The 27282-nt window shown below is 38.1% G+C and overlaps 1 protein-coding gene across 9 annotated transcripts in view; it reads right to left on the bottom strand.

The window, feature by feature from the left end:
• NBEA (neurobeachin) overlaps positions 1 to 27282 on the bottom strand; it is a 687041-nt gene that overhangs the window by 19085 nt on the left and 640674 nt on the right. For 7 of the 9 annotated variants that reach the window (XM_045977917.1, XM_045977920.1, XM_045977921.1 and 4 more), the window contains 4 exons: positions 22768 to 22935; positions 5703 to 5792; positions 3085 to 3277; positions 1414 to 1485 (listed from right to left, as the gene is read on the bottom strand). In XM_045977917.1, the coding sequence (XP_045833873.1) occupies positions 1414 to 1485; positions 3085 to 3277; positions 5703 to 5792; positions 22768 to 22935 (523 nt within the window). The remainder of the gene's footprint in view (positions 1 to 1413; positions 1486 to 3084; positions 3278 to 5702; positions 5793 to 22767; positions 22936 to 27282) is intronic. The other 2 variants (XM_045977919.1, XM_045977925.1) reach the window with 1 other exon arrangement.

Here is a 27282-nt window from a genome sequence, read left to right as displayed (position 1 = left end):
ATTCATGTGGAAAAAAGAGGGGAGAGGTTTGAGCAAGGGATGTTGTTATGTGGGCAGCCCCACAGGGAGCTTTAGGTCAGCAGCTTTAAAGACCTGGATTGTCAACAAACAGAAGGCCTTTCCAGAATGGGCTGGCAGGGGAGTGGAGGAATAGGAAAGATGGGAGAGGGATTGGGGAGGAAGGAGACAGGCAGAGACTCCGGTGGATAGCACTGGGATTGAATCTGAACAAAGCCAGGAGCTCGGAGACACCGTCTGATTTCCCTAGTGCCTGTCTGCATGCCAGCCTGTCCCGTTCCCTGCGCTGTCCTTTCAGGCTAAGTCCCTGGGCTGAATTCTTAAGCAGGAGATGCAGACGGACACCCACACTCTCTCACGCCAATTAGACTGAAGTGCTACTATTTGTAGAGTCCCACTAATGCTATAATAATAACAACGACTAGGGAGGTTAGCCAAAAAAATTATACGGATAAAGGTAGCAAAGAAAAGGAAAATCAAAGGTCCTGAGTCACTTGAAAACTACATAATTGGTCCTTAATTAATTAATGTGATACTGTTGATGTCTATTGGACAGAAGAATAGCTGGACTAGACTAAAAATATTCCCAGTCCTGCATCTTGCCTTCCCCGAGACATGTAAATGTTGTTTTGTGTAGGGGTGTAAGTAACTAACTCAAATGACTGCCTTTTAGCTTACTTCTGAGTTCAAAGACGAAGGGCAAATTAAGAAATATAAAAAAGTATATACCATAATTGGATATGCCTTTATACTTTTTTATGCCATTTTCTATTTTTTTTTCTAATTTAGTTCCCTACATGATCCCATGAAAAAGGCAGGAGAAATATCCTGATCAGTCATTTTGCGGATAGGAAATTGAGGCCTAGGAAAATGAAGGGGTTTGTTCTGGATTATCTGCTTGTGATTTAAAAATATTTCCATTATCTGTTGTAAAGAGTTACAGTTCCTAAGTTTGCAATTCACATGAAATCTTTAATTAAAAAACCTGGTCCTATTGAAAGGAGATTTCTAGAAAAGATGTCTTTCATGTTGGTTCTCTTTAATGATTTTTTTTTGAGTCCTTACATATTTTAAGTATTTAAATAATATACAGTTATTAAAGAATAGTTTAGGCTGAAAGAAAGGACTGTTTAGAATGATTTTGCTTGTTTGGAATGAACTTAAATGACCTTAAATGAACTTAAACTTACTTAAACTTAAATGACCTCCCCAAAAATCAAGAAAATGCCGGATAGCATATTATGCTTTACGCAGCTCCTATGGTAATTCAGTATTATTTACACATTAATTTGATGGCAGAAAAATTGTCATTAAACTACCTTTTGTGATAAAAAAACTACATAGGAATCGGTGGACAGTCAATATTCATGAAAATGTATTTTTTTGTTAACGTACCAATCAGGGGGTCCATTTCAATGGGAAGATGATGAGCTTGATCCAAGGAGTATCCTGGAGCTCCTCTGAGGCCTAAAGATTAAACAGAAGGAGAAAACTAGCACAAAAGTCTGAGAGAGACGGAACGTCCTAATAAGCAGTGTTTTATGATGACTGTAGAAAAGGTGTACTGCTTAAAAATTATTTGGCAAATAGTTGTAAGAATGATGGTCATAAAAAACATCCTTGTAGATAGTCTCAAAAGAAATCATCAAAACAGGGACTGCTAGCTTCCATGGAAAGAATGTTCCTATCCTAACAAGAAAAAGCCACACAGAATATGAGACCATAACATTTCTTGAACCCAACAAAGAGCTAAAATTTCTGGGCAACGAATAAGCTTGAAATCTATGAGGCTGTGCCTGCAAGCGGGGGCAGGCGTGAGCACAGCGGGGCTCACCTGAGCCAGGGCCAGAGGGGAAGATGGGGCTTCCATCTTCTTTCACTAGATGGCAAGTCAACTGAAGGTTAAAACACGGAGCCAAACCCAAGACCTTAAGCTCAGGAGAAGCTGCTATCAGAGGATTAATATTTAGGGCTTGATTGAGTTCATTAGTCATAATATTTTTACATGTGGTTATATAACATGTATGATACTTTTGAACATGCTAAAGAAAAAAATTAATCCTTTATAGTTGTTTTTCTCAATGCAAAATATTTCTAGAGGCTGACTTCTGTGAATAATAAAGTTATATTTTTTTCTTAAGATGTTTGCTGCATCTTTCAGATTAAATGGAATTAGTTATACCTCATGTTGATAGTATCACCAACAAACATAAGTGCATTTAGAAACTCTTAGATTAAGCTAGGATTTACATGATACTGTTTTTCAGAGCGATACAAAAGTTAGGAGTATAGAAAAATTTAGATTAATTTACCATGGCTTATCCATTTAGTCCTAGAGATAGTGAGAGTCCTGAGGTTTCTGAGAAAATCATAAGGGGTGAATCTGACCAACTAAATCATTTGGTCATGTCAACTTTTGTCCTGGTTAGGTAAGTATCAATATGTCTAATTTTGATAATAGAATCCTATCACTTCGAGTTGCCAGCTGGAACTCTTGGGAACGAGTTTAAAGAAAACACACACACGGAATCACTGAACAATTTAGATTTTGTCATTTCTCAAAGAGTCTCAGCTCCTCAAGGAGGGAGACGGTGTCTGTCTTGTTCATTGCTGTACTCCCGGTGTGAATGGCTATTTGACACATAGTGGCCATTCAAATATTTGCCAAATAAATTAGTGAAATGGAAGAAAGAGGATTTGAAACCATTATCTAGGAAATCCAGATTTCAACTCACTTTTGTTTAATATAGCATAAAAGTGTTTTTTTTTTTCTTTTTTTCCTGTGGGGCAGGCATAGAGTAGGGTGGGGGGCGGAATTATTTGTAGACCTGCTTTAATTCATCGAATATTATTGAACTCTTAACCCCCAGCCCAGCATTCTGTGAGGCCCCAACACAGAACAGCCGTGAACAAGACTTAAGATAAGACTCCCCTCGTCAGGTCTGGCAGTGATCTGCTCTGCCGCTGTCTGTAGATCTGGCATACGGCTAGACCCCAGCACACTTACCTTACCTTAACTGCAGCTTTAAGAGCCCTCTAGCAAGTGACGCACTTGGACACACGTACCTACTGTGTTGTGCCACCGATTCACGGCAAACAGTCGGCTGCAGGTCACGGTCACCACCGCCGGGATGGTCAGGTGGGGCAGCGTGTTGGCTGCCACGTGGGTCACCGGAGAATTTGATGGGAACTTCAGCACCATGATCACATCCTGTTGCATCTGATCTTTAAACATGAGTGGACTCTGTGGAAGGAAACACTGTTGAATAGAAAGGGAAGAGAGCAGAAGAAAACAGAAGGGATAACACAGTTAGTGAAAGCTCTGGGGAGACGGAGGTTAACACAGACGAGGCTAAGCATGAGCAGCGAGCAAAGCAACCCCAACTTCCATCCTGTGAGGATGGCACAGGGAAAGGGGCAAAGGCTCTCCCTGTGCAGCCGCTGACAGGGGACACCAGATCACCAAGGACCAGCCTCAGTTTAAGCCTCGTGAGGCAGCGGGGTGAGACGGGAGCTCACAGACTGGTCTCATGATGCAGCAGCATTATTCAGGGCGGTGAAAACATCAGTTTAGTGGAAAAATTAGTTAAGTCAGTGACTGACACTGTTTACAGGAAAGATAACATGAATGAATTGATACTTTCATTTTTTACCTGGTTGATCTGGGGACATGACTCCAACCTAAGTTAACTAAAATACACGAGCCCTCCCTGTCAGAGCTTTGCCCGAGTCTCGGCTGTGGCAATACTGACTGGTTGTGGTTGATGCCTTGTTTCTAGACTGTGCGCTTCCTGAGGGCTACCCCCTTTCCTTCCCTCAGTCTTTGCTTTCAAACCTCTAGCATGTGACTCCACAGACACTATAAATGTTACTGTTCCAGCAACTATAAAACACCATAAATACTACCACACCAACACAAAATGGGGAGGCTGCAGCTAGCCATTCTGTCACGTTCGTAACTGTTCTGTAACTATTTTCTACACGTAGGAATCGTCTGCTCCACGAGCTTAGAAGAGCTAGGTCTCCTTTATGAGCAGTTCCATGCTAATTTAGTCTCTCACAATTTTCCCCAGGAAAGCAATGAATCCTGCCTGGCACTTCTCCAGGATAAGTATTTTTATTATTATTATTAAACAGAGACGACTAACATGGGAATAAAACTCTTGTGCCAAAGCATTTCATAAAATAAAGTGTTAGAGATATTCTCTTGGACAGTTTATTAAAAATACTTCATCTAAGGCTTGGGGTTCCAAGGCCACATCCCCACGTCTACACCGTGACTGCGTGTTCATATGGAACGGTGTGCTTGGTGTCAACCTCTCTGCTTCATCACACGCAAGGACCAATTTCAATCACAAGAGTTCATTAGTGATTAATCAAGGGGGATGAAGCTGTTGGCGCCATTGTAAAGAGAAAAAAAACGTGTTTTCAAACAAACACATTTATTTGTTTCACTAGGAGTTTGACTATTGATTCCTTGACAGTCCCCTCTGTGTTGTCGGCGCTTAGCGTCATGCCCGACACACAGAAGGAACTCGATACGAATTTGTTTCTTAACAAATAAAAATAAATGAAAAAATAAATGAAAGGTCTCAACATTACTTCCGCCACAAAATAACAGCTTATAAATTTGTTTGCACATACACTGTGGACCATACTTCAGAGCTCTTTACTGCAAAATTAAGGTACTTGCTGCTTTGATAATTGCCTAGAAAAATGGATGAACTTTAATTCATTTTGCAAACATGTTCCTTTGCCTTCAAGCGTTTTTCACTTCAGTAAAAAGAAAATCAGTGAAAAACCACAGCTTAAAAAATAAATTCCTTCTAAAGAAGTTTCTCAGGAAAAAAAATTCACCGTCTTCAAATTAAAGAGGGAAATGTTGTACAATTTGCTAATAAAATGAAAAAGGACGGTTTTTTTACGAAAATGAGCTTTTAAAATTCAGATTAAAATGAAAAGAATATTACCCTTTCCCTTGGAAACTGGGAATAAAAGTTTTCATACGCGGAGCTAGCGGAGATGATGACGCCAGCTAACATTTACTGAGAACGTACTGCACACCAGGTGCTGGTCTAAGTGCTCTATGGTCTTAAGTCATGAAATTCTCAGGGCAGATGGTATTTTTGCTTTCATGTAACAGATGCTGCAACATAAACGGAGAGGTTAAACACCTTGCCCAAGTCATTCCCTAGCTAGAGGCAGAGCTGGTGTTTGACCCGAGTGGCTCTGGAGCCACTTGTTCTTAACTCTCCTGTCCTGGCGAATTACCTCTGTATTTCTGTCCTCTTCTTAAAATGAGCTACTCCCCCTAGCCCACCTTGCCCCAGAAGATTAAGTTGGGTCAAATCATACTGCGTTGATATTATATTTTCATCCTACTTTATAAATCATATCTGATTCTGGAGCCTGTATGTGTCTGAATGAGTTTATGCAGGGGCATACAGAGTCAGAGAAGACCGTGATTTTTGCAAACCCCAAACTGGGCAAGCATAGCAGGACTTAAAGGTAAGAACCACACTCCCCTCTGTTTCTCCACAGGGTATCGGCATCCACTTAGCCTGAAGAGTTTAACCAGTAAATCAAGAAGCCTCTAAAAATGCTGCTGAAATGACGATTTTATTTGACGTGTTCCCAGGTACAGAAAAAGCAAAAAACTTTCTGTTCAGGCGGCTCTGTCTTACCAGGTGCATGGCAGAGCTCCGAGGCGGATGTGGTTCGATAAGCAACTGAGAGGGCGTCTGTCCAAAGTTCTGTATCTGTGCCTCCATGGCCTGCAGGGGAAGGAGAGTGACTGTCATAATCAATATGCATCAACGAGAGAGGTCATCACACTCCCTGCCAATGCAAGTGGATCCCAAGTCAGCCATGAAAGACGTCCAGAAAATTCACCGGGTGCTCTTCTCTCAGAGTGCAAAATCACCCACGTGTTAGCATGCCGTAGATGAGCTTTGCTTTCTCTTTCCAAACATGCTTCCGTTAACCAAGTGGCTATTCTTATGTAGAAGTCGGGGTTAAACGTGGGAGGGTTAGACAGTGAAGGCATGCGGCTGAAGCCAAACAACACTTCTCACACTCAATACACCACGTGTACCTTCAGAAAGTCCTGTGTAAGGAGGAATGTATGGGGATCTCTAATGAAATAAGCTTCTGGGATCTTGGGGGAAAAGAATGATACATAAAGTCCACCAGTGATACGAAAGAAAATTCAGGAAATCGCATGTTCCAGTCAATACAGAGGGTAATCATTAAGATGCTGTATAATGATTGATTAATGCTGGCCAAATTTTCAGTACAAAAAAATATGTTTTAGCATGTTATACTGTTTTAAGATCAATGCTGAAGTATTATCTAATGTCTATATGGTATGAATTCACATGTCTCAAAAATTCCTTGAAATTTTACAGCCCAAAGAAGAAATAATTCTTTGGGCATCTTGAGCTAGGAAATATTTTATTAAAGCCTGTGCAGGTGAGAAATATTAATGAGATTTTATGGCTTCCAATGAAAAAAAATAACTTTGGATCTCAAGCTATCTGGACTGCATAATATGCCTTTCTCTGTGTGGATGTCAAAGACACAATCTTACAGGAGATTTATGTATGTCTTCTATATATTAATCCCACAGGCAAAAAAATTTCAATATATTAAGTTAGACTCGCAGAAATATTTTTCCAAAATACTGTTAGCGTGTAATTTAAGTCAACAAGGAGAAGCACAATATTTACAATGGTCATTACTCTGTTACCATGCTAATTTTCCCCCTAAAATTGTGTGCAATTTGGTTGCACATAAAAGTGAAATATGAAACTCATTGCTGAGTGCTTAGGAATGCAGGTAAGGTGGTAGATGGCTCTCGACGCCGCGCTGCCACTAATCGCATCAGTATCTACAAATCTCATTTATAAAGTACTTAAATTTAACAATCCGTCTGCCTATGCTGCATTTCAAGAAAATGTTTATCAATAAAAATGTGAATTTTCAAATTTATTAGCAATATTAAACATGAATGCATCATTATCTGCCATATTTTAGCAATTGCACAAATGGGGCTTTGGTTCTTTTATTTGCAGAGGCAATTGGATGAATTATTAAATCTCTTTAAGTGCTGTCCAATTTTAATGTGTCCATTTATTTGCATGGTGTCCACTCACACGCAAAGTGTGACTATTTAAGTAAATCGCATTCACATAGGTACCATCGTACTTTATCTCCCCAGTGCAAGATTTACGATTATAAAAGAGGGAAGAGACCATTTCTGGTTAGGTTCATATCATGAAAAATAAACTCTTGAGAATTACCTGGAAGAAAAAAAAAAGGTAATTTCATTGTTAAAGTTGCCCTGGCCAGAGACTTCACAAAACATGAATAGCTGAAGTTACTCTAACAATAGGTCCTCTGGCTTGTGTTCAGACTCCTCCAGAAAGTGGACTGGGGTGGGGTGGGGAGACTAGGGGTAAAATTAAACACAGTTTAGTCTCTAGGTCAGCGCCTGTACTTAGTAGGTAGCCTTTAATGGCCACAGAAAGACTGAATCCACAAACATGCTCTGTTTGACTTGATTTTTGTTCTGAAAGGCAAGTATTAAATCTATATCAGAAAATCTCTGGCGACTCACCTATTTTCCAGAAATTGGAACAGTTCTCTTCAGTGGGCTTACCTCCGGTCCTCTTTGGACTGAGGCAGAGTACACGCATGTATTTATTTTAAACTGGTTCTCATATGACATTAGGGTAAACATTAAGCTGTGATCAAGTTAATATTGTGATTTCTGCCCTCTCATTAAGACAGTCTATTTCCTGCACTTACCGTTTATTTATTCTTTAAACACTAAACTGAATCCCTCTTCCTCGTGATCCACCTCACATGCCTTCATGACCTAAAAGTTCTTATTCCAATGGTTACCTTTTGGCTCTCTTGTAATCCTGTCTACCAGTAATCCCTTAACCTCTGATTTAAAAATACACAGATCTTTCTGATCTTGAAAAAGCACACTGCCTCCTCTAAGGTCTTCTTGGCACTACCAACACTCTTGAACGAGGAGTGAGCACCCACGGATTTTCTTAACTTCTCCCCGTCCCATGTTTTCTGTCTTCTCCCACCTTTAGAAAGTCATTAATATCTTCTTTCTGTTAAGAGGGATATACTCTGTATGGGAGGGGGCCCAGGGATATTATACACAGGCCATTCTGTGATCTATGAAGCATAGCAGCTGAGTGGTTGTTCTGAGAATGACTCCCGGTGTAGGAAAAAATGCCTCCCTTCCATGTGAACCTTGGGGCAGGTTTCTAAATCCTTCCCAGACTCCCTAAATCATAGTGAATATCCTCCATATTCTCATTGCACTTTTCTCCCTTTACCATGAAATTCAGTGCACAGCTCTTTACATAGGTCTGTTTGCTCAGACTGTTGATCTTTGCAGGTCAAGGCTGTGACTTAGTCCTAACAGAGTCCGAAAACAGTCGCTGAATATGGAAGTGGGGCAACAGTGGGACATTTGTGCAAAACTGAAAGGTAGCACAGAAAAGGAAAAGCACAGTAGTAGAGAAAACATCAGAGTGCTTTACTTTTACAATTCAATACCACAAGAACGTTGTTAAATGCTTCTATCCCACTGTGTCGAGTGATAAAAAAATCAGATACCAGCCTGCCCTCAAGAAGTTTTCAGACCATGAAGACATAAGATGAGTGAGTAATCAGGGCACACAGCAGATAGAGGACCATGGCAATAGAGGGTAGAGGGTAGAGCAGGGCTGTTAGGAAAGGGGCTTCCAGAAAAGGGACATGAGCTGAGGTCTGAATATTAAGTCAGAATTGGCTTAAAAAGGCAAAAAAAGACAATTGGAAATAGCATTTTAAAAAAATACAACATATTTCTATTTTTCTCTACACTGTTCTGTGTGTGTCGAAGAGACTTAATGCTAGCTTTATTTATTCATAAAATATTTACTTATTGAGCACCTACTGTGTACTGGGTACCATTTTAGATACTTGTGATATTCACCAAAGAAAACAGAGATTCGGGCTCTTGGGGAGGTTAACACTGTAGCCAGGACAGCACAGGAACTTATATTCAGCCTGAAGTCACGAGCCAGCAGTCCTTGGGCTACAATCAGCTCACAGGTATGGTTTCTATTTGAGCCAACATTTATAGGTCAGAACATTTCATACAATAAATTGGATTTTTTTGGCTTCTCTCAAAAAAACCCAGAAGAGGTAGATCATCAGCATTCCTGCACAGCAACACCTGTCTCATACCAAGGCACAGGGGCCCTTTTGTAATGCCCACCGCTCACAGGACCCAGGCACGCATGCCTCCTGGCCCGCTTCACTGGTTTATTCTCTGTCTGACTCCTCTTTAGCATCAGTTAATCCTCTTAAAATCTACTACCAAAATGTTAATTTGTATTACAAGGAAGCTATCGCTTTAGACCTACAGTAGTCCTGCCCTCTTCCTCCGGGTGTACGGTCCAAGACTCCAAAGAATGCCTGAAACTGGATGGTCCTGAACCCTATGTACACTGTTTTTTTCCTAGACAGACACACCTGTGATAAAGTTTAATGAATAAATTGTGCATAGTGAGAGATTAACAGCAGTAAGTACTGATAAAATAGAACAATGATAATACACTGTAATAAAAGTTATGTGAATGTGATCTCTCTCTCTCAAAATACCTTATGGTACTGGGCTCACCCTTCTCCTTAGGATGATGATGTGAGGTGGTATATTGCCTTTCTGATGAGTGGGCACCTGGGTGGCTCAGTTAAGTGTCAGTTAAGACACTTAGTTAAGTGTCTGCCTTTGGCTCGGGTCAGGATATCAGGGTCCTGGGTTCGAGCCCTGCTTTGGGCTCCCTGCTCGGTGGAGAGTCTGCTTTTCTCTCTCCCTCTGCCCCATGTACCCCCACCCTGCTCGTGCCCTCTCAAATCAATAAAATCTTCTTAAAAAATGATTAACTGATGAGATTACCCGAGGTAATGGGGTAGGCACTGCAACCTAACATCAAGCTACTGCTGACCTTCTGAGGCTAGGTCAGAATCACTGGTTCTAGAACATGGCTGACCTCGGGTCACTGAATTCGTGGAAAGCGAAAGAGTGACTATGGGGAGCCTCCTGCTCTGCACTTCCCACTGAAGCAAGAAAGAACTGATAGTGTATGTGTGAGCCCATGACTTTCTTTCTTTTTTTTTTTTAAGATTTTATTTATTTATTTGACAGACAGAGATCACAGGTAGCCAGAGAGGCAGCCAGAGAGAGAGGAGGGGAAGCAGGCTCCCCGCTGAGCAGAGAGCCCGATGCGGGGCTCGATCCCAGGACCCTGGGACCATGACCTGGGCCGAAGGCAGAGGCTTAAACCCACTGAGCCACCCAGGCGCCCCAGCCCATGACTTTCATAACGTGTTTGACAGAAGAGCAAAACTTGGGATGTAAGTCTGTCCATCTAGCTTCATCGAATCTCAGACGTTATCTATTGTGAGAAGCATCATTAATTTATATACTATTAAGATGTAGAAAAATGTTACTAATTAAACTATGATCCACTATTCATTGTAAGACACCCTGCAATTTAGAGTGCTGAGACGTGGCAATGACAAGCATCTCAGAGTCAGTAAGTGATCCTAACTTTTTACATATAATGAACAGCGGCAGAATTCTTACACGTCATATAAATCTAGCATGGATAATAGGCTTAAAACAGCAGATTTTTCAAAACAAATGTGCCGGACAAAATCTTTGGCGTTTTACAAATAGGAAAGACCATGTATTGGCGGGGCAACCCTTGAGTGGGATAACATGAACATACGGATGTGCTTATACTTAGATAATATTCTTTCTTTGGCCTTTATAATCGCTGAACGTGGCATCTTAGACTGGGTATGTGTGCAGACTTTAACTCATTGTGTGTGTGTTTTCTCCCCTTTAACCAGAACTCAGATCAAGACAGAGAGAGCTTTGGCATGGACCTGGAAATTTCCACATCTTGAGCTGGGTGCTGTTTACATGGGAGTACCCCTAAGTGATGATACTGGCCTCCGGCCACTCACTCCACTGCAACTTTTCCCGTGCTTCCCCTCTCCTAAGTTAAACGCTATTTTGATGATAATTAAATTGCACCATCGAAATGATCATCATTTTTTTTTCAACTTCTGATAAGTAGAATCATCCAGTACCTATTTTCATGTCTGTCCTTTTTTTTATATATATATTTTATCCATTTATTTGACAGAGAGAGAGAGAGAGAGATCACAAGCAGGCAGAGAGGCAGGCAGAGGGAGCGGGAGAAGCAGGCTCTCCGCTGAGCAGAGAGCCTGATGCGGGGCTCAATCCCAGGACCCTGAGACCATGACCCAAGCCGAAGGCAGAGGCTTAACCCACTGAGCCACCCAGGCACCCCCATGTCTGTCCTTTTTTGATCAACATGTCTGTGAATTCATCCCTGTTGTTCTGTGTATCAATGTTTTGTCTTTGTTGTAGCCATTAGAGTGTCCCATTTATCTATCTACCACAATAGATCAATTCTGTCCATGGATATTTGGGCTGGTAACAGTTTCAGGTTATCATGAATAAAGTAGCTTAGAAAATTCTTGCACGTGTTTTTCGATGGAGGTGAGCAGTCATTTTTGCTGGATGCATAACCTAGGTATTGGGTTGCCAATGTAGAGGGTAGGAATATTTTGTTTTATGGCCGAGTTGCTCTCCACAGTGATTATACTGTGTATTTATTGGTATAAGTATCTGTGAATGCAGGATGCAGTGATCAAAGCTATAAATAGTGATAATTCAGACTATGTGATCTTTGAGGGTACTGATAACCTGAAACCCTAACCTATCAAACTCAATTTTATCTCAGAAAATAATCATATAAGGAAATCCACTTAATTTCCTCCTGGAGTTGTTTGGATAGGAATGATAAGTAAATTAGTTTTTTAAGTTTTATATTTTAGTTGTTATATGGATTCTTACTTATTCTTATAAAAACGATTTGGTTCAATACTGAGCAGTTACCATGTGCTTAGCATTTATTTTTCTGCCCAGCTAAGACTCATCAAAAACCAGTAGGTCATAAAATTAGGGGAAAAAAAGCTTCTTTTTTTTTGCCCCCACACTTTGGAAGGACTTCTAAAATATGAAAAATTTTAGGGGTAAGCAAGAAGTAGAGAAAAATGTGACCTAAGTTATGAATTGCAGCACAAAATAAGTAAAGCAGAACAGGACTTTCACATTTAATTACACACATAGGACACATAATTCAGTTTTACCTGCTTATATGTAATACAAAGCTCCCATTAGGGAAAGTTCCTATTAGGGATAGTTTCCTGTTTTTCCCCTCCCTACCTTCTAGTTAGGCCCGCTTTGTGAAATCCTCCAGGACCCACCTACCAAGTTACAAAATTACCCACATTTTCATCAAGCTCTCCTTTTTTTTCTCACTTATTTTCAACAAGCTCTCTCTCAGTCTTACGCTACTCAAAGGTCAGGGCCAAGGGTACAGCTGCATCATCTATGTCCTGCACAGAGGTGCCCAGTTGGGGGGCAAATGAAGGACAGAATATACTTCAAATGTCAAAGGAAGGAGCACCTTTTATTATTCCTCTTTTAATGAGGGTTTCTTTTTTAATTTGCACAAAGGAGCCATCTGTGTTAGCCACGGCCGCAACACACACCTCACTCCTTCGACCTGCTGCACCTCTTGCTTAATTGCTTTTATCTCCTTCTCGCCTTCCCTCCCGGCCAAAAAAAAATGCTACCTCCTCTATAAATACAGATACACAGCTGGGATTAAATCCTCAGAAGAGGAAGTAAATATGCTGTGGTTAATACGCATTATGTGTATCCTGTTAATATGAAGGTTTTCATAGCCAGGGTACAATTATATATGGTGACGGATAAGTGGTAGTTCAGAATGATGTTCAAATTACTGATAAATTCAAAATATTCTAAAAGAAAGGTATTATTACATAGGTGAATAAGCATGCTTTCTCCCTCCCCTTGTGTTTATTAGTTATCTAGAGTACACCTTCTCTGGTCTCCAAGAGATAAAAACTTCGGTTAAACTTGTCTTTTCCATAATGCAATAACTTTAACCTAGATACATTTTTCTCCTGTAGAATTTTTACAACTTCTAGTCTTTTTTGTAAATGTAATTTAGTATTGTCTTTCTGATGAAGTGTCATAAGGTCTAAGTGATGAGAAAGACAGTGTGAGGAAGTTAATAAGGTAAAACTGTCAAATGACCTAGTTTATCCATTTTGCTTGGTCTGTGTCATCTTTTAAATTGTTTTCCAGGAAAGTCAGCATTTTATAAAGTACGACAGGTTGTGCTACCCACATGGCAAATATCAGACTATGCTGAAATTACTAGTTAATTACTGATAATTTTCAGAAAATAAAAAATAGCAAAAGTGATTCCTTGGGGACAAAGAAAAGGATTTTCTAAAAATTTCCTTAGGATTGTATTAGCTCATTTTATAGCTCGTACTTAGCATGATTTTATTTTAATGCTTTAAAGTGCATATTCTTTTTTTTTTAAACCAGAAAATACACCTTTGACATACAATTAAAAATATATATGTGATTTATATCATCTTTCTCTGCTACCTCCAGTTCTACCAATTCTATACCAAATAGGAAAAAGAAATGGAATTTTGAGAAGTCTGAAATGATAAAAGAAAAGATTACTTAATGGCAGACTGTATTTTAACTGATATGCTTTTGCTTCTGGTTTATTGTTATAATAAAATAAGATCATATAAAGCATTACTTTTTAATGCTAGAAAAACAGGAGCAAAATAAATCAAGAAAATAATATCTACACTTTATTATTTCTTGCTTTACAAACATTAAACTATATAAAAAATTAAAAATGCTATTTTATATTCAACTGCTTCTAATTTGTCATAGAAACTACACAATAGAAGAACAAACGTGTTTCCTTTTGTTTTAATAATCAGCTGCATTAAGGCTAAGTCTATATGAGCAAAATTATTAGAATATTTCAGCAAGTACTTAATAACTCAAGTAAAAAAGAGAACCACATTTGCTGTAACTATCAGACTATGTTAGGCCATATTGAGGGAGAGGATTCTGGTTGTTCATTTACATGCCTCAGTGTTTGGTTTTATTCTTTTAGTATAAACCTAAAAGAAATAAAGAGGAGAATTATCCTCTTGCCGAGTCCTATTTCTGCCTTGGACTGAGAGTTATAATGATAATATTACATATCTCACTTAACAAATGAACATGAACAGTGAAGGTGAAGAGCAAGCACCATGTCCTCTGGATAAAAAAAAAAAAATGCTCTGTCCCGAACAGTTTTTCTTCAAATTAGGTCAGTGCCATTGGTGGCAAGCTCACTTAATTTTTATGTTTAAAGATAAGTATAAGTCAACTTAGGTAGGAAAAGTACATGTATTTTCATGTGGCAGGTAGTGGCTGTTCCACCCTGGATGCCTTAAATAAATTTGCCTAACGCTGTGACTAACTCAGGGGGAACACAGTAGTGAGGATCATCTTCCTTGCCCCGGGCAGATTGGCCTCCAGAGACTGCATCCTTGCTACTCTCTTGCTCCTCTATCTTCCCAATCTTTTTGGCTGATGAGAGCATAGGGCAGGAAATAGGAAGAGGACGCAAAACTGATCCTATGGTCCTTCCTTGCTGGGTCCCAGTTTGGCAGTGGCTGGGTTGCAGGCCACAGCTCCACATTGTGGAGTCAACTGGGGCTCCATTTCATGACCATGAGGATCATGACCTGAGCCAAAACCAAGAGATGGACGCCTAACCGACTGAGCCACCCAGGTACCCATTGGGTTGACCATTAAGTAATACCTAGGTAAAGGACTCAACCCAGAAATGCTTATGGAATGTGAGAAGAACCAGTACAATGTTCCTGCTTAATTCTCCCTGGTTGAATCAATGTATATAAAGAAACTCAATGCTCGCTGATTCGGGAAATGGAAGTTGGGGTAAGGTGGTGGTGGAGGAGGAGGAACGAGAGACAAGTCATAGAACCGGTGACGACCTTTCCTCCCCATACAAAATAAGTTCACTTGGTGTGTCTGATCATGGAAAGGAAATAATGAAAGTAATAAAAGTTGAGAAGATTTGCCTGGAAGTGGAATGACATCAAGACAAAGGTTTACCAGGTGGTGGTATAAACATTACAAAATGAAATCATATACTTTTATTAGGCTAAATTCAGATTAAAAAAATAGTATTACATGTATTTGGCAGAACAAAGTGATCTTCTTTGATCTTGACATAAATGGGAAACAGTAATTTAGATATACTGTATTGAGATTTCAAATTGCTTTAAATAGGATCATTATCAATATGTTTAAAACCTTTAAAAATAAGCTCCCAACATCTAACTGAAATGCTTAGGTATTTAGATTGAGTAATATCTACTTCAACAAATTGAAGCATGCAGTATGTTTTGAATAATTGTTAATTTATGCTAAGGTAACAACTGTGTAATATAACTGAAATCTATGTTAATAGAAGATAAGGAAATCCCTTCCAGCTATTTCTATTACAAACAGCAGGCTGCAATTTTCACCCTTCTTCCTTGTGTAAAATATGACTTTAGATGCTTGTGAAAGCATTTGCTGTTAATTTCTGAAAATCAATAATTAGCACTTCTCAACACTACGCAATAAAAATGACACAAAGACGAGAAAAAGCACATCTCACATAAATGACACACATTCCACTTGGACTAGCTGCATTATTTATGCTTTCCTAGTGGACGATTGATGACCATGGACTAGCTAAGGACTGCAGTAATTACAAGGGGAAAAGATAAACCTAAATTAAAGATTTATTCACTCATCAAAATTAAATGTGTGTCATTAATTTTCTTGATACTAATTTCTATATAGAAACTTCTTTATTCAATGAGTTTTTGCAATGCAAGTCTCATTGCTGTGAGTGAGGAACACAACACACCAACAGACACATCTGAAAATACACTCTTGTTAGTTTTAGGGATCATAACATTTTTCTTGTTCCCAAACGATTCTTTAAGTTAAAAGGATACCTAATGTGTTTTTCTACTCCCATAGTTTAAAATATAGGGGTTTTCTTCCTATTTAATTTTACTCTATTATATTATATTATTTCATTTTTCTTTCTTTTTTATTTTGGCATTTGAATTTGCTGACATTTTTAACTCAGTAAAACTTCCAGTAATTATAGGGAGAAAATGAAGATGGTTTTAAGAAATCTTTATCAGCCATTTTTTTGATCATTTGTTGCAATCACATCTCAGAATAAATGCCCAGGAGAAAATCCGTGAACATCCCCCGCGTGAAAACAATCAGGCACCATGGCCTTATAAATGGGCAACATTGTGCTACAACCCACTCAAGTGATCCACAAGGCGGGTGTTGCTATCCCTTGTCAGACAGAAGGAAGGAGTCAGATACCGGGGAAGGAAAAGACAAGGGATAACAAATTCACAGAAGGAATAAGCAATGACCAGACGGCCATCAGTGTCGTCGCTACAAATACCTTCGTTTACATCACTAGGATGAAAAGTAGACTAATTTTTTCCTTATAAATTTTATGAGTTCATCTTCTAGAAAAGCCAGCACTGTAACTGTTTTGGTTAAAGACACGTCTGTCTTGTGGTTCTTGACAGCCTTATCATGTCAGGTTTCTGTAGTAGCAGGAATGGTTCAGCAAGAAAATAAAGTAAAAACTGAAGGAATCTATCCTACTTCCTTTGGGCATGTTCTCACTAAAGCAGATCCAAAGGAATGCTTTGCTATCCCCGTCAGAGCAAAGAAAGAGATAAACGCAGAAAATATAATCTAAGAAGACCAAGAAATATTAGTAACAAAAAATTAGACTAAAAATGCCACACTTTTATAACTACTGGTAATATTAAAATTTAGTGTTTAGTGTTTTAATATTTCCAGCATAGATAAAATGTGTATATATGCATTAATAAATAAATATTGCATGGCCCATATGTTCTAATAGTGTGCCAGCAAAATAGCCTTTTGTGGTAGGCTTTTGTATAAACCTCCCACTGTCGAAGAGAAATCATTTAAGTCATTTTTCAGTTTGGCAGTATCGACTGCACATATGCTGATACAGAGAAACGAATTAGTAAAACAAAAGTTCTTCCAAGACACTTCATTTAATTATGCTTTTAGGTAATAATAGCCAATATCCGTGTAGTGCTTTATGGTTTACAAAGTGTTTTCCCCTATCTTTTCTGATATGATCCTCAAATACAGACTTAGGTATCATTTCTGCTATCATTTTCTAGGTGGGAAAACCAAGGTGCGTAAAAGTGACTCACTTACTGTTTCATATTGTAACGACTGGCTGTGATAAAACCTATTATTTGACTTCCACCTTCCTATCATCTTTTATTGCCTCTTACATACCATATAATCATACTTTAGGGCAGACAGTCTTGAGTAAGTATATCCATGATCGGAAGAGTGATCCATTTTAGAAACACTTTTAGAATGAAATGTTTTTCACTCATTATAAGAGTATAGTATACAAAAAAAGAATGTGACATTTAATTTGTAATCTCTACTAACCAACTATTGACTATACCATAATCCCCTAGTGACTTTGGAATTCTTAAGACTGACAAAACAAGTTTTTCTGGAAAGTGGTTAAAATAAACAATGAATAAAATGGCTGAGAAAGAGCTTTCTTTCTTCCTTCCTTTCTTTCTTTCTTTCTTTCTTTCTTTCTTTCTTTCTTTCTTTCTTTCTTTCTTTCTTTCTTTTGAGAAAGAGCATGGGCAAGTGAGGGGAGGGTCAGAGGGAGAGAGAGAATCTGAAGCAGGTTCCACACCCAGCGCTGAGCCCGACTGGGGCTCCATACCCTGAGATCATGATCTGAGCCAAAATCAAGAATTGAACACTTAGCCAACTGAGCCACCCAGGCATCTCACTGAGAAAGATTTCTTAAAACCATCTTAAAATTTCCCTTATAATTCCTGGAAGTTTTACTGAGTTGAGAGTTTTAAGAAATTCAAAAGCACAAACAAAATAGAAAAACCTTACAGGTTAAATTAGTGCAATGGGAATACACATCAGGTGTCCCTCATTTTTAAGAATCATTTTGAAAGTAAGAAGAATATCACCTCTAAAACTAGTATTAGAAAATACTGTTTTTTAAAAATTCCTAGAAATTAATGGGATTAAAGCAACCCTGATTTGAGAATCAGGAGATTCTGACCCAAAGCTGACTCTGGTGCTACATAGACAGGTGTCCTTGGAAAAATTATTTAACTAGAGTGTTGGCCTAGATTAATAGTTTTTAACTGAGGATGTATATGAAATGCCTGGAAAGATTTTTGTCTTTCAAAATAAACCTGCTTGAACCCTCTCCTTGGATATCCTGAGATGCCTATGGGATGGGGAGATGGACAGTGGATACCGAGTTAGATGGGGTTAGATGGATATGGCAGGTATAACTGAAAATAGTCAAGGGGTTGGGGATATAGAAGAAATTCAGTCAAAAGCTTGAAACTCTGTGATAGGTACATGGAAGTTCATCACACCATTCTCTCTCTTTTTACAGGAGAGGCAGAAAAGCTTTCCAGATCTTCTTATACACCTTTAGTAGGCAATGCTTCTTAAACTTTAATGTCTCAGACAAGTCCCTGGGGATCTCCTTAAATGCATGTTCTGATTTATTAGGTTGGTTATTATATTAGTCTGAAGTTCTCCCAAGTCCCAGGTGATGGCATTACTATTGGTTTCTGGACCATATTTGAGTAGAAAAGAATTAGAACACCATGGGACCAGATAATCACTAACTAGAATATTCTATTTCCTCAGTAGGTCATAGGATGGATGGAGTTTCGTGGTCAACATTCGGTAAGTAAAAATATAAAGCAAATCACATCATTTTTATTAATATGTAAAATTAATTTTACATAGAGCTTACAATTACTGCTCAAATAGTTGAGCTCATCTGTGAAACAATGTGTCTAGAAGATTATGATGTAAGCCAAGACTTAAGACAATTTAAATAATATCTAATATCCAACAGATCTAGTGTTTACATATTAAGAAGAGCTTTGTACCAGAACTGTTCTGTCATGTTTCCACCCAGAGGCTGTCATGATAAAGTTTATTATCAGTTACTGCTTTACAAGTATAAAATAAGTTAAGCTGTCATATTTTTCTCAGGCAAAGATCCTAAGCTGTCAAAGAATGTCAATTTTAAATCTGACATAGAGAAGAAAATTATCTGTTATTCTGACCTCTAATTTCTTGACATTTTAATGCCATAATTGCTGTGGTTAGTGCTGCTTCATGAGTTCACCTGTCAAGGAAGAATGAATCAATAACCTTAAGCCATTTCTCAAATTTTAGCGCTGACTTCAAAGCTCAAAGTTATACGCAGATTATAGGAGATACATATATTTTTTTCACAAGAGACATATTGATATTCATATATTAAGTATTTATTATTTAAATCAGTGTTTAATTTAAGCATCAAAAAAATCACCTTTCTTAGGCTAGTTGGAGTTCAGTATAAGATAACTATAACCTTCCTTAGGTTTTATCTAAAAGAAATGTAATGATCTTAGTATTTAAAAGATACAAAGACAAACATTATCAAATAAAGGAAATTCATTAAGCTAGATAAGAGGGCTAACATTTTGAACACTGCTTTTTTCCAAGAGTTTGTGTCCAACCATTTAGATAGGTATCAACTTTCACAATTCATGGTACCATAGCACAGTCCTCTGGGATCTCAACAGTGATGTTTTCATAAAAGGTGCTGTGCCGGGCGCCTGGGTGGCTCAGTGGGTTGAGCCGCTGCCTTCGGCTCGGGTGGTGATCTCAGGGTCCTGGGATGGAGTCCCACATCGGGCTCTCTGCTCGGCGGGGAGCCTGCTTCCCTCTCTCTCTCTCTCTGTCTGCCTCTCTGCCTACTTGTGATCTCTCTCTCTCTCGCTGTCAAATAAACAAATAAAATCTTTTAAAAAAAAAAAAAAAGGTGCTGTGCCCCCCCCAAAGGGCCCCCTCACTGGGAAAATGTATATGTTAAGGGGATGTAAATGGCTACCAAATAATGAATATATTGCACTTCATTCCACACTATCTACATTATCTACAGAGTTCTATTGGGTGACAGGAGATGCTAAACACTTTTCAGGTTGGCAAACATATGTCATGTATTATTCCTTCTTTATAGAGAGATCACTTGACGTAGAGGGAGATCAAAGATCTTGGCCAACACTAGACAGTTTACAGATTTTAGGTGGGTTCCCATCTATGTGGATTCTTAAATGATAGTAAAGTACCTTTTTTTCCCCCACAGAATCTCAGTTTTAATTACTAATATGGTAAGAAGGGAGAGTTATATCTCACTCAGAGTGAGTGCAGGACGTTTTTGAGAATATGTTAGGTTTCTGGGGTAGAGGAGATAAGTCTGGGGAGTGGGGAGAAGGACAGTTAACTCATGTCCCTTGTTACCATTTAATCTGCTGTGGCTACAATGTAATAAGCATTTCTTAGCGGTATTAAGGAGATAAAGTATCTTCCTAAGCAGTCTTGCGTTGACAAAGGTCCATATGGTCAGAGCAAATGTCTCTCTGTGCTGGTGTGTGCTTGGGGCTCTGTTGGCTGGCCAAAGAAAGGCGACCGTGTTCCAGGTACGTGCTCCCTAAGGGAGTATTCTGAGAACGGATATCAGAGTTTTTGGGTCACGGAGGCAGGTGAGGAGCTGGGGTAGAAGGACCTATCTGTCACAGAATGCCTCGGAAGTTTCTCTAGTGTAACCTCCATATTCAGCAATTATGTGCTCAGAATAAGAATGCTAGAACGAGAGAATCCTGAACTCAGGCCGCCTTGTGCTTGGCAACTGGCCTCACTATGAGGAAATCAGGAGCAGTAACATATTGTTCAGACCATCTTTATAATAAACAAACATCAAGGCTGAACCACTCCCATCCAATAAAAACTTTTTTAACATTGTACATTTTCATGTAGTATTTCATTGGGAAGTCCTATAATTTGATAAGTAAGGCCCATGCAAAGCAATGGTATGAAATTTTACAGAAGCAGCTATTTTCATAGAATTCAAATAATAAACACAATATCTATGTAAAGAAAGTCTCAATTCTAATTCCATTTTCTTTGTATTCCCATTTATCATTTTACTGACTCTCATATAAATATTAAAAACCTGCATATGTCTGTCAACTGTAATGCTGTCTTGCACTTTCATTACATACAGTATGCTTAAAAATTATATTTTCCCTGAGAGGATTAATTGCAACTTTCTTTACAAGGACAGAACTCTATATTGGATAAAAATGTATGATCAGCTATTCAGGAGTAAAAAGGTTTATGGTATTTAAAAGTAAAAAACCAATTTGGAGGTGGTCTTGGGACAAAAGGATAAGCTTACTCCAATTGTTTTTTTTTTTTTTTTTTTTTTTTCTGATTCTAAAGGTATTGGTTTTAAAAGGAGAATATAATTTGTAAGGTGTTTACAGAACCGGGCAAAGGTGTATTGTGAAAAAAGTAATTAATCTCAGAATTATCTTCTATAAAATAATCTGATTATAGTTTGGTACAGGGGTTACTAAATCAGGTAAATGTAATGGTTCGCAGAGAAAATCCCTTTTTTCACCCATGAATTTCATAATATCTGTCTTTTCTCTCATTCATTCATTCTGCATCTCTGTTCCCTTCTTCCAGCTTCAGGCACAATCCATTTCCTCACACGCACAACATGATATAACACTGCACCTAATGACATGCTAACAATGTGTTCTCTGACTATTTGGCCCTAAGAGTCCAATGAGCACCGATCTCAAGTCTCTCTCCTCTCTTCTTCCCTGCTTGGAGCCATACAAATGGAGCCATTTTGTTTTTGGAGAGATATGAAAGAAATAAGTTTATGGATGTAGATTTTTCTTGTAGAGCTTTACTTCCCAAATCTTCAAGTTTTCCACTTCTAAAATTAAAAGTAAAAAAATAAAACAAGCATTCCACTGCTGGGAAATGTAGACACGATTGCTTGTTTTGCACACAGCAGATGGCCATATCAGGGGATGTGGCTTCCTAGCAGCGACACTTACCCAGCAGCTGTTGCTCCTTTAGTCTTTCACCTATCTGAAGTAATTTTGTGCAGTGTGGAAGTGATTTAAGTAATATTTAATATGAATATTTTCACTAAAAATACTTATGCACATAGTAGAGCACATAATTCTCAACTGTTAGCTATAAACTTTCAGGATAAGAACATACAGGAATAAAAATACTCTACCCTCATCTATTTTATTGATGTATTTTGGAGAACATTCTGGAATAAAATACTATACCCTCATCTATTTTATCAGTGCATTTTTTGAGCATTCTGTCTGGAAGTCTGTAATTTTGTTTTTATTAAGAAAATACATACTAGCAGCTTATTTTAATGTGAACAATTCTTATTCAAATATTCAACTAGGTTTCATTAATAACATGCACAGAGCATTAAGCATTTTAATGAAGATGCTGAAATAAAACAAGTAAAATAGGAATATTGAAGTGCATTACATGTGTCTATAATTCAAAAGAGAAGAACACAGTGGTCTCATTACTTGGTTTTGACATATAATATTCATTTTCCTACATTTGTCAAAATCCTGAAATTTAAGTTTTATAAAAATTTGTGTTGAAAGGAAATTTATAGAGAAAGAGATGGAAAGCCAAATTTGTGTCTGAGAGATGACAGAAACTTTTGGAATAATATGGAACTTAACACCTACCTCCCTGAGCACAGGGTCAGTGATGCTATCCAGGTTCACAGAGCCTTCATAGGTTAAGTAGTGAAAAACGTTCAGAGCACGGACGGCTTCCGGTCCTCGCTGTTTGTAGCCAAATATAAGGTCAATCCACTGATGGAGTTGGCAAGAAACAAATTCACTTTCCAGGGCCTGCAATGAACGAGTCAAGAAAGATATAAGAGACTGTACAAACTTAGCAAATCTCCCTTTTTCTTGATTTCAAATACTCTTTTTAAAGAAGTACCATATGCTCTTTGCATTACATATATTACATATATATTTTATCTGCATGTATTAGATGTCCAGTTCCTAGAAATGGTAAAATAATACAACCCAGACCCGAATGAAAATTTTCTCTTCCAAAATGCTTAACTTTTTTGTGGCTCCATTATGTATAGGACACGATTTTTAACATTAAATAGATTTCTTAAAAAGACACATTCATGTTTACAACAAAACTAACTTGAAGTACCTGTTTTAATTTTACAGTAATTTCATTTCTCATTTTTAAATAATTTCATTAGAAACTTTGATATACATTTATTTTCCTGCCTAAAGTCTTCAAATGTAATGCTAACACTACTAAAAGGGGATGCCTTCTCTTGGCTACAAATGAACTCTTGCTTTTCCACAGCCTAGGAATCACTGGGCAATTTTACATGTTGGCTACCTAGTAGGAAATGAATGCAAATTTCTGACAGTCAATGACCAGACTAAGCTTCCATAAAGAGTCAGAAAAAAAAGAAGTCCTTTTCATTGCCTAAGAAACATCATAAGCTTCCTGGAGGTATCCTGACGTGTGGGCATGGAGTTCTGTTCATACCTGTGACATGAGCAGTGTCGATCACTTTATGGCTGTCTATGCCTCTCACTTACTGCATCCACTTGTCATCAATTTCTTTTTTTTTTTTAAAAGATTTTATTTATTTGACAGACAGAGATCACAGGTAGGCAGAGAGGCAGCCAGAGAGAGAGGAAGGGAAGCAGGCTCCCTGCTGAGCAGAAAGCCCGATGCGGGGCTTGATCCCAGGACCCTGGGATCATGACCTGAGCCGAAGGCAGAGGCTTTAACCCACTGAGCCACCCAGGTGCCCCATTGTCATCAATTTCTTATTGAATTTAAGAGCACACTCATTTCAGCAACATGAACAAAAGCTATAGAGATAGCTTCTTAAATTTCAACTAAGTGTAGCATATTAAGCAATTTTCTAAATTACAGCTGTAACTAAATATGTGAATGAAGTCATTCTCTGGCTTCATGACCCTGATTTCTAAGGCACTGACACCAATTTGGAATAACTTAATTAATAAATGATGTCTTAAATCAGCCCTCTGATAATTTCATTTGATTTTTTAATCTACAAAATGTCTGAATGATACTTTGTAACTTTTCCTGTGATCACATTTTAATAGTAATTTTATTTCCCTCAACTTCTTGATTGACTTCTTTCAAAAGTTTTGGTATTTTACTTATACCAAATACTGTGGATGTTTCTCATTCAGAAATATAACAGACTTTATTAAAGGTAGCTTCTGTACTAAAACTAAACATAATTCTATATTCTCCATCTTAGTGGTATTGATATAACAGTTCAGACTAGAACATAGGGAAGAAGACTAAAATATAAGAACGAGGTTGGTTAAAATTCTATATCTGTTATGTCAATACTGTTGATTTGGTCAATGTGTACAAATGATTCTATACATGCAGTGTAACTAGTTGATAAAGAAAAAAAATCAGTCTAATTATCTAGTAATGTTTTCAGTCTTCGGTACAATAAATGAAAGGACAAAAACAAAAAAAATTACGGAGTAGCTATTGTCCAAATGTATTCATGGGAATTCAAAATAGTGAAGTCAGATATGCTACTTAAAGAAGATTTTAGGGGCACCTGGGTGGCTCAGTCGGTTGGGTGACCGACTCTTGGTTTTGGCTCAGGCCATGATCTCATGGGTTGTGAGATCTAGCCCTGCCAAGGGCGACCTGTTCACCAAGGACCTGGCTTGAAGATTCTCTCCCTTCACCCCTCTCCCCACTTGTTTCTTCCAAATACATAAATAAATCTTAAAAACATAAATAAAGGATGATTTTACCAACACCATCACATAATCAGTTAAGCAGCAACCATTTCAAATAAATTTTATTGGTACCACTAGACATATTTGGAAAGTATTGATGAAACTTAATATTGTTCTGTTACAGTAAAATAATTATTGACTAAAAGGCCAAATGTAGCTGTGAGAGGTAGAGGGAATAATGATTTTCACTAATTTGAATTTTAAAAATCGATTTGTTCTCTTTTATCTCCATCTGCTACTTTCACTTCCCTTCTCCACCAGGAGCAGTATCTGTAATACGTTTGATGTTTCTCCTTTTGTTTGCCTGTGTTTTTATAAAATATTACTCCTTATATGTATGTATACATGTACGAGGTTATAGATTTCACTTAGTTTCTTACTGTTTCCATGTAGCATTGCTTTTAAAGATTGGCCCAGGTCCCTGTGTGTATACGAAGTTCATTGTGCACAGAGCTGCCCCCAGCAATGAGCACTAGACTGTCTCTAACTCCCTCAGACACAATGCTGAGATGAATGTCCTCTCTTGCATCTCATTTTGGATCTTGGTGAGAATTTCTTTGGCACTCATCATCTGGAGTATGACTGCTGTGTCACTGTAGTGGATGTGTACAGACTTAAGGACCCAGCAGTCGGTAGGGCTCAGCTCCTCTTCAGGATGGCTGCCCCCGCCTCCACTCCCTCCAGCAGTGCATTATAAGGTTTTTATATGTCCACACCCCCATCAACTCTTAGTATTATCCAGGTCTCTAATTTAGCCACTGTAAGAGATATGAAACAGTATCTCATTGTTTTAATTTGCAGTTCTCTGATTAATACAGCCATTTGGCCTTCCTCTTCTGTAAACTTTTTGTTCACATCCTTTGCTTATCATTTTATGGAGGGTCCTGTCTTCGTGTTGTTACTTTGCAGAAGTTCTTTATATATTTTAGGTAATAATTGCTTGTTGGTTTAAAACATCGCAAATACATCCTCCAAATGTCACATGTCTATGAACTTTATCCATGTTGTTCTTTGTTAAATAGAAATTCTTAATTTTGAGTTAATCAATTTTTTTTCTCCTTATTTTTATGTTCTTGGGATTTTGTTCTGAAATTACAAAGATAACTTTCTATAATTTTGATGTATTGGCTTTACATTTATGGTTTAACTCTCCAAATCTTGATCTTTAGTAGACCTAGAGTCTACTTTCATTCATATGTGGTATTAAATAGGGATCCAGTTTTATTTTTGTTTATGTTGAAGTCAGTTTTTCCAGTACCGTCTATTAAACAAACACACCTTTCCTCAGTGGTATATGATGCCATCTTTAGTGTGTGTATATTTGAAACAAAGATATAAAACTGCTAGGGTTTACAGATGTGATAATCTACCTAGAAAAAGCAATACAATCAGCAGCCAAATTATTAGAACTAATACAAGGGTTGCAAAGTACCTTTTTCTTTCTTTCTCTCCTTTCTTCCGTCCCTCTTTCCTTCCTTCCTTTCTCTTTTATCCATCTATCCATCCATCCGGATATGTATGAGTCTCTAGGTCTTTCCACTCTTTTTATTTCTTTTATCTTAGTTATCTTTATTTCTCAGGTATCTTTACATTTGGTGGATTTCTTTTTTTTTTTTTTCTTTTCAGTCAATGCAGCTATTTCTGGGCCTTTATTCTTCCCTATAACTTTTATAATAAGTGTACATAGGTACATCATCATTGTTTTTGGGAATCCAATAAACTTATGGATTAATTTGGGAAAACTGATATTAGGTTTTTCCCATCCAAGGTCCTAGAATGTCTCTCTACTAATACAGATTATTTTCTATGTTAAAAATTAGTATTTTCTTGGGATGCCTGGGTGGTTCAGTTATTAAGCGTCTGTCTTCGGCTCAGGTCATGATCCCAGCATCCTGGAATGGAGCTCTACATCAGGCTCCCTGTATGGTAGGAAGCCTGCTTCTCCCTCTCCTACTCCCCCAGCTGTGTTCCCTCTCTCACTGTCTCTCTCTCTGAAAAATAAATAAATCAATCTTTTAGAAAATTAGTATTTTCTCCATAAACGATGTGGGAATTCTTGGTTAAGTTAATTCCCAGACAGTCCATAAATTTTGATGTGATTATAACATTTCTAAAATTACATTTCATATTTGGTTACTAATGATGTAAAAAAAATGTCATTGAGGGGCGCCTGGGTGGCTCAGTGAGTTAAAGCCTCTGCCTTCGGCTCAGGTCATGATCCCAGGGTCCTGGGATTGAGCCCCGCATCCGGCTCTCTGCTCCACAGGGAGCCTGCTTCCTCCTCTCTCTCTGCCTGCCTCTCTGCCTAGTTGTGATTTTTCTCTGTCAAATAAATATTTAAAAAAAAAATGTCATTGATTTCTTTAAGGAGATTTTGCTTCTGGCAAGTCTTATTAGTTATAATGACAATTTCTTTAT

Source organism: Meles meles, chromosome 14 (genome assembly GCF_922984935.1).
Source record: "Meles meles chromosome 14, mMelMel3.1 paternal haplotype, whole genome shotgun sequence".
NCBI lineage: Eukaryota > Metazoa > Chordata > Mammalia > Carnivora > Mustelidae > Meles > Meles meles.
This window is presented reverse-complemented; position numbering and strand designations above follow the sequence as displayed.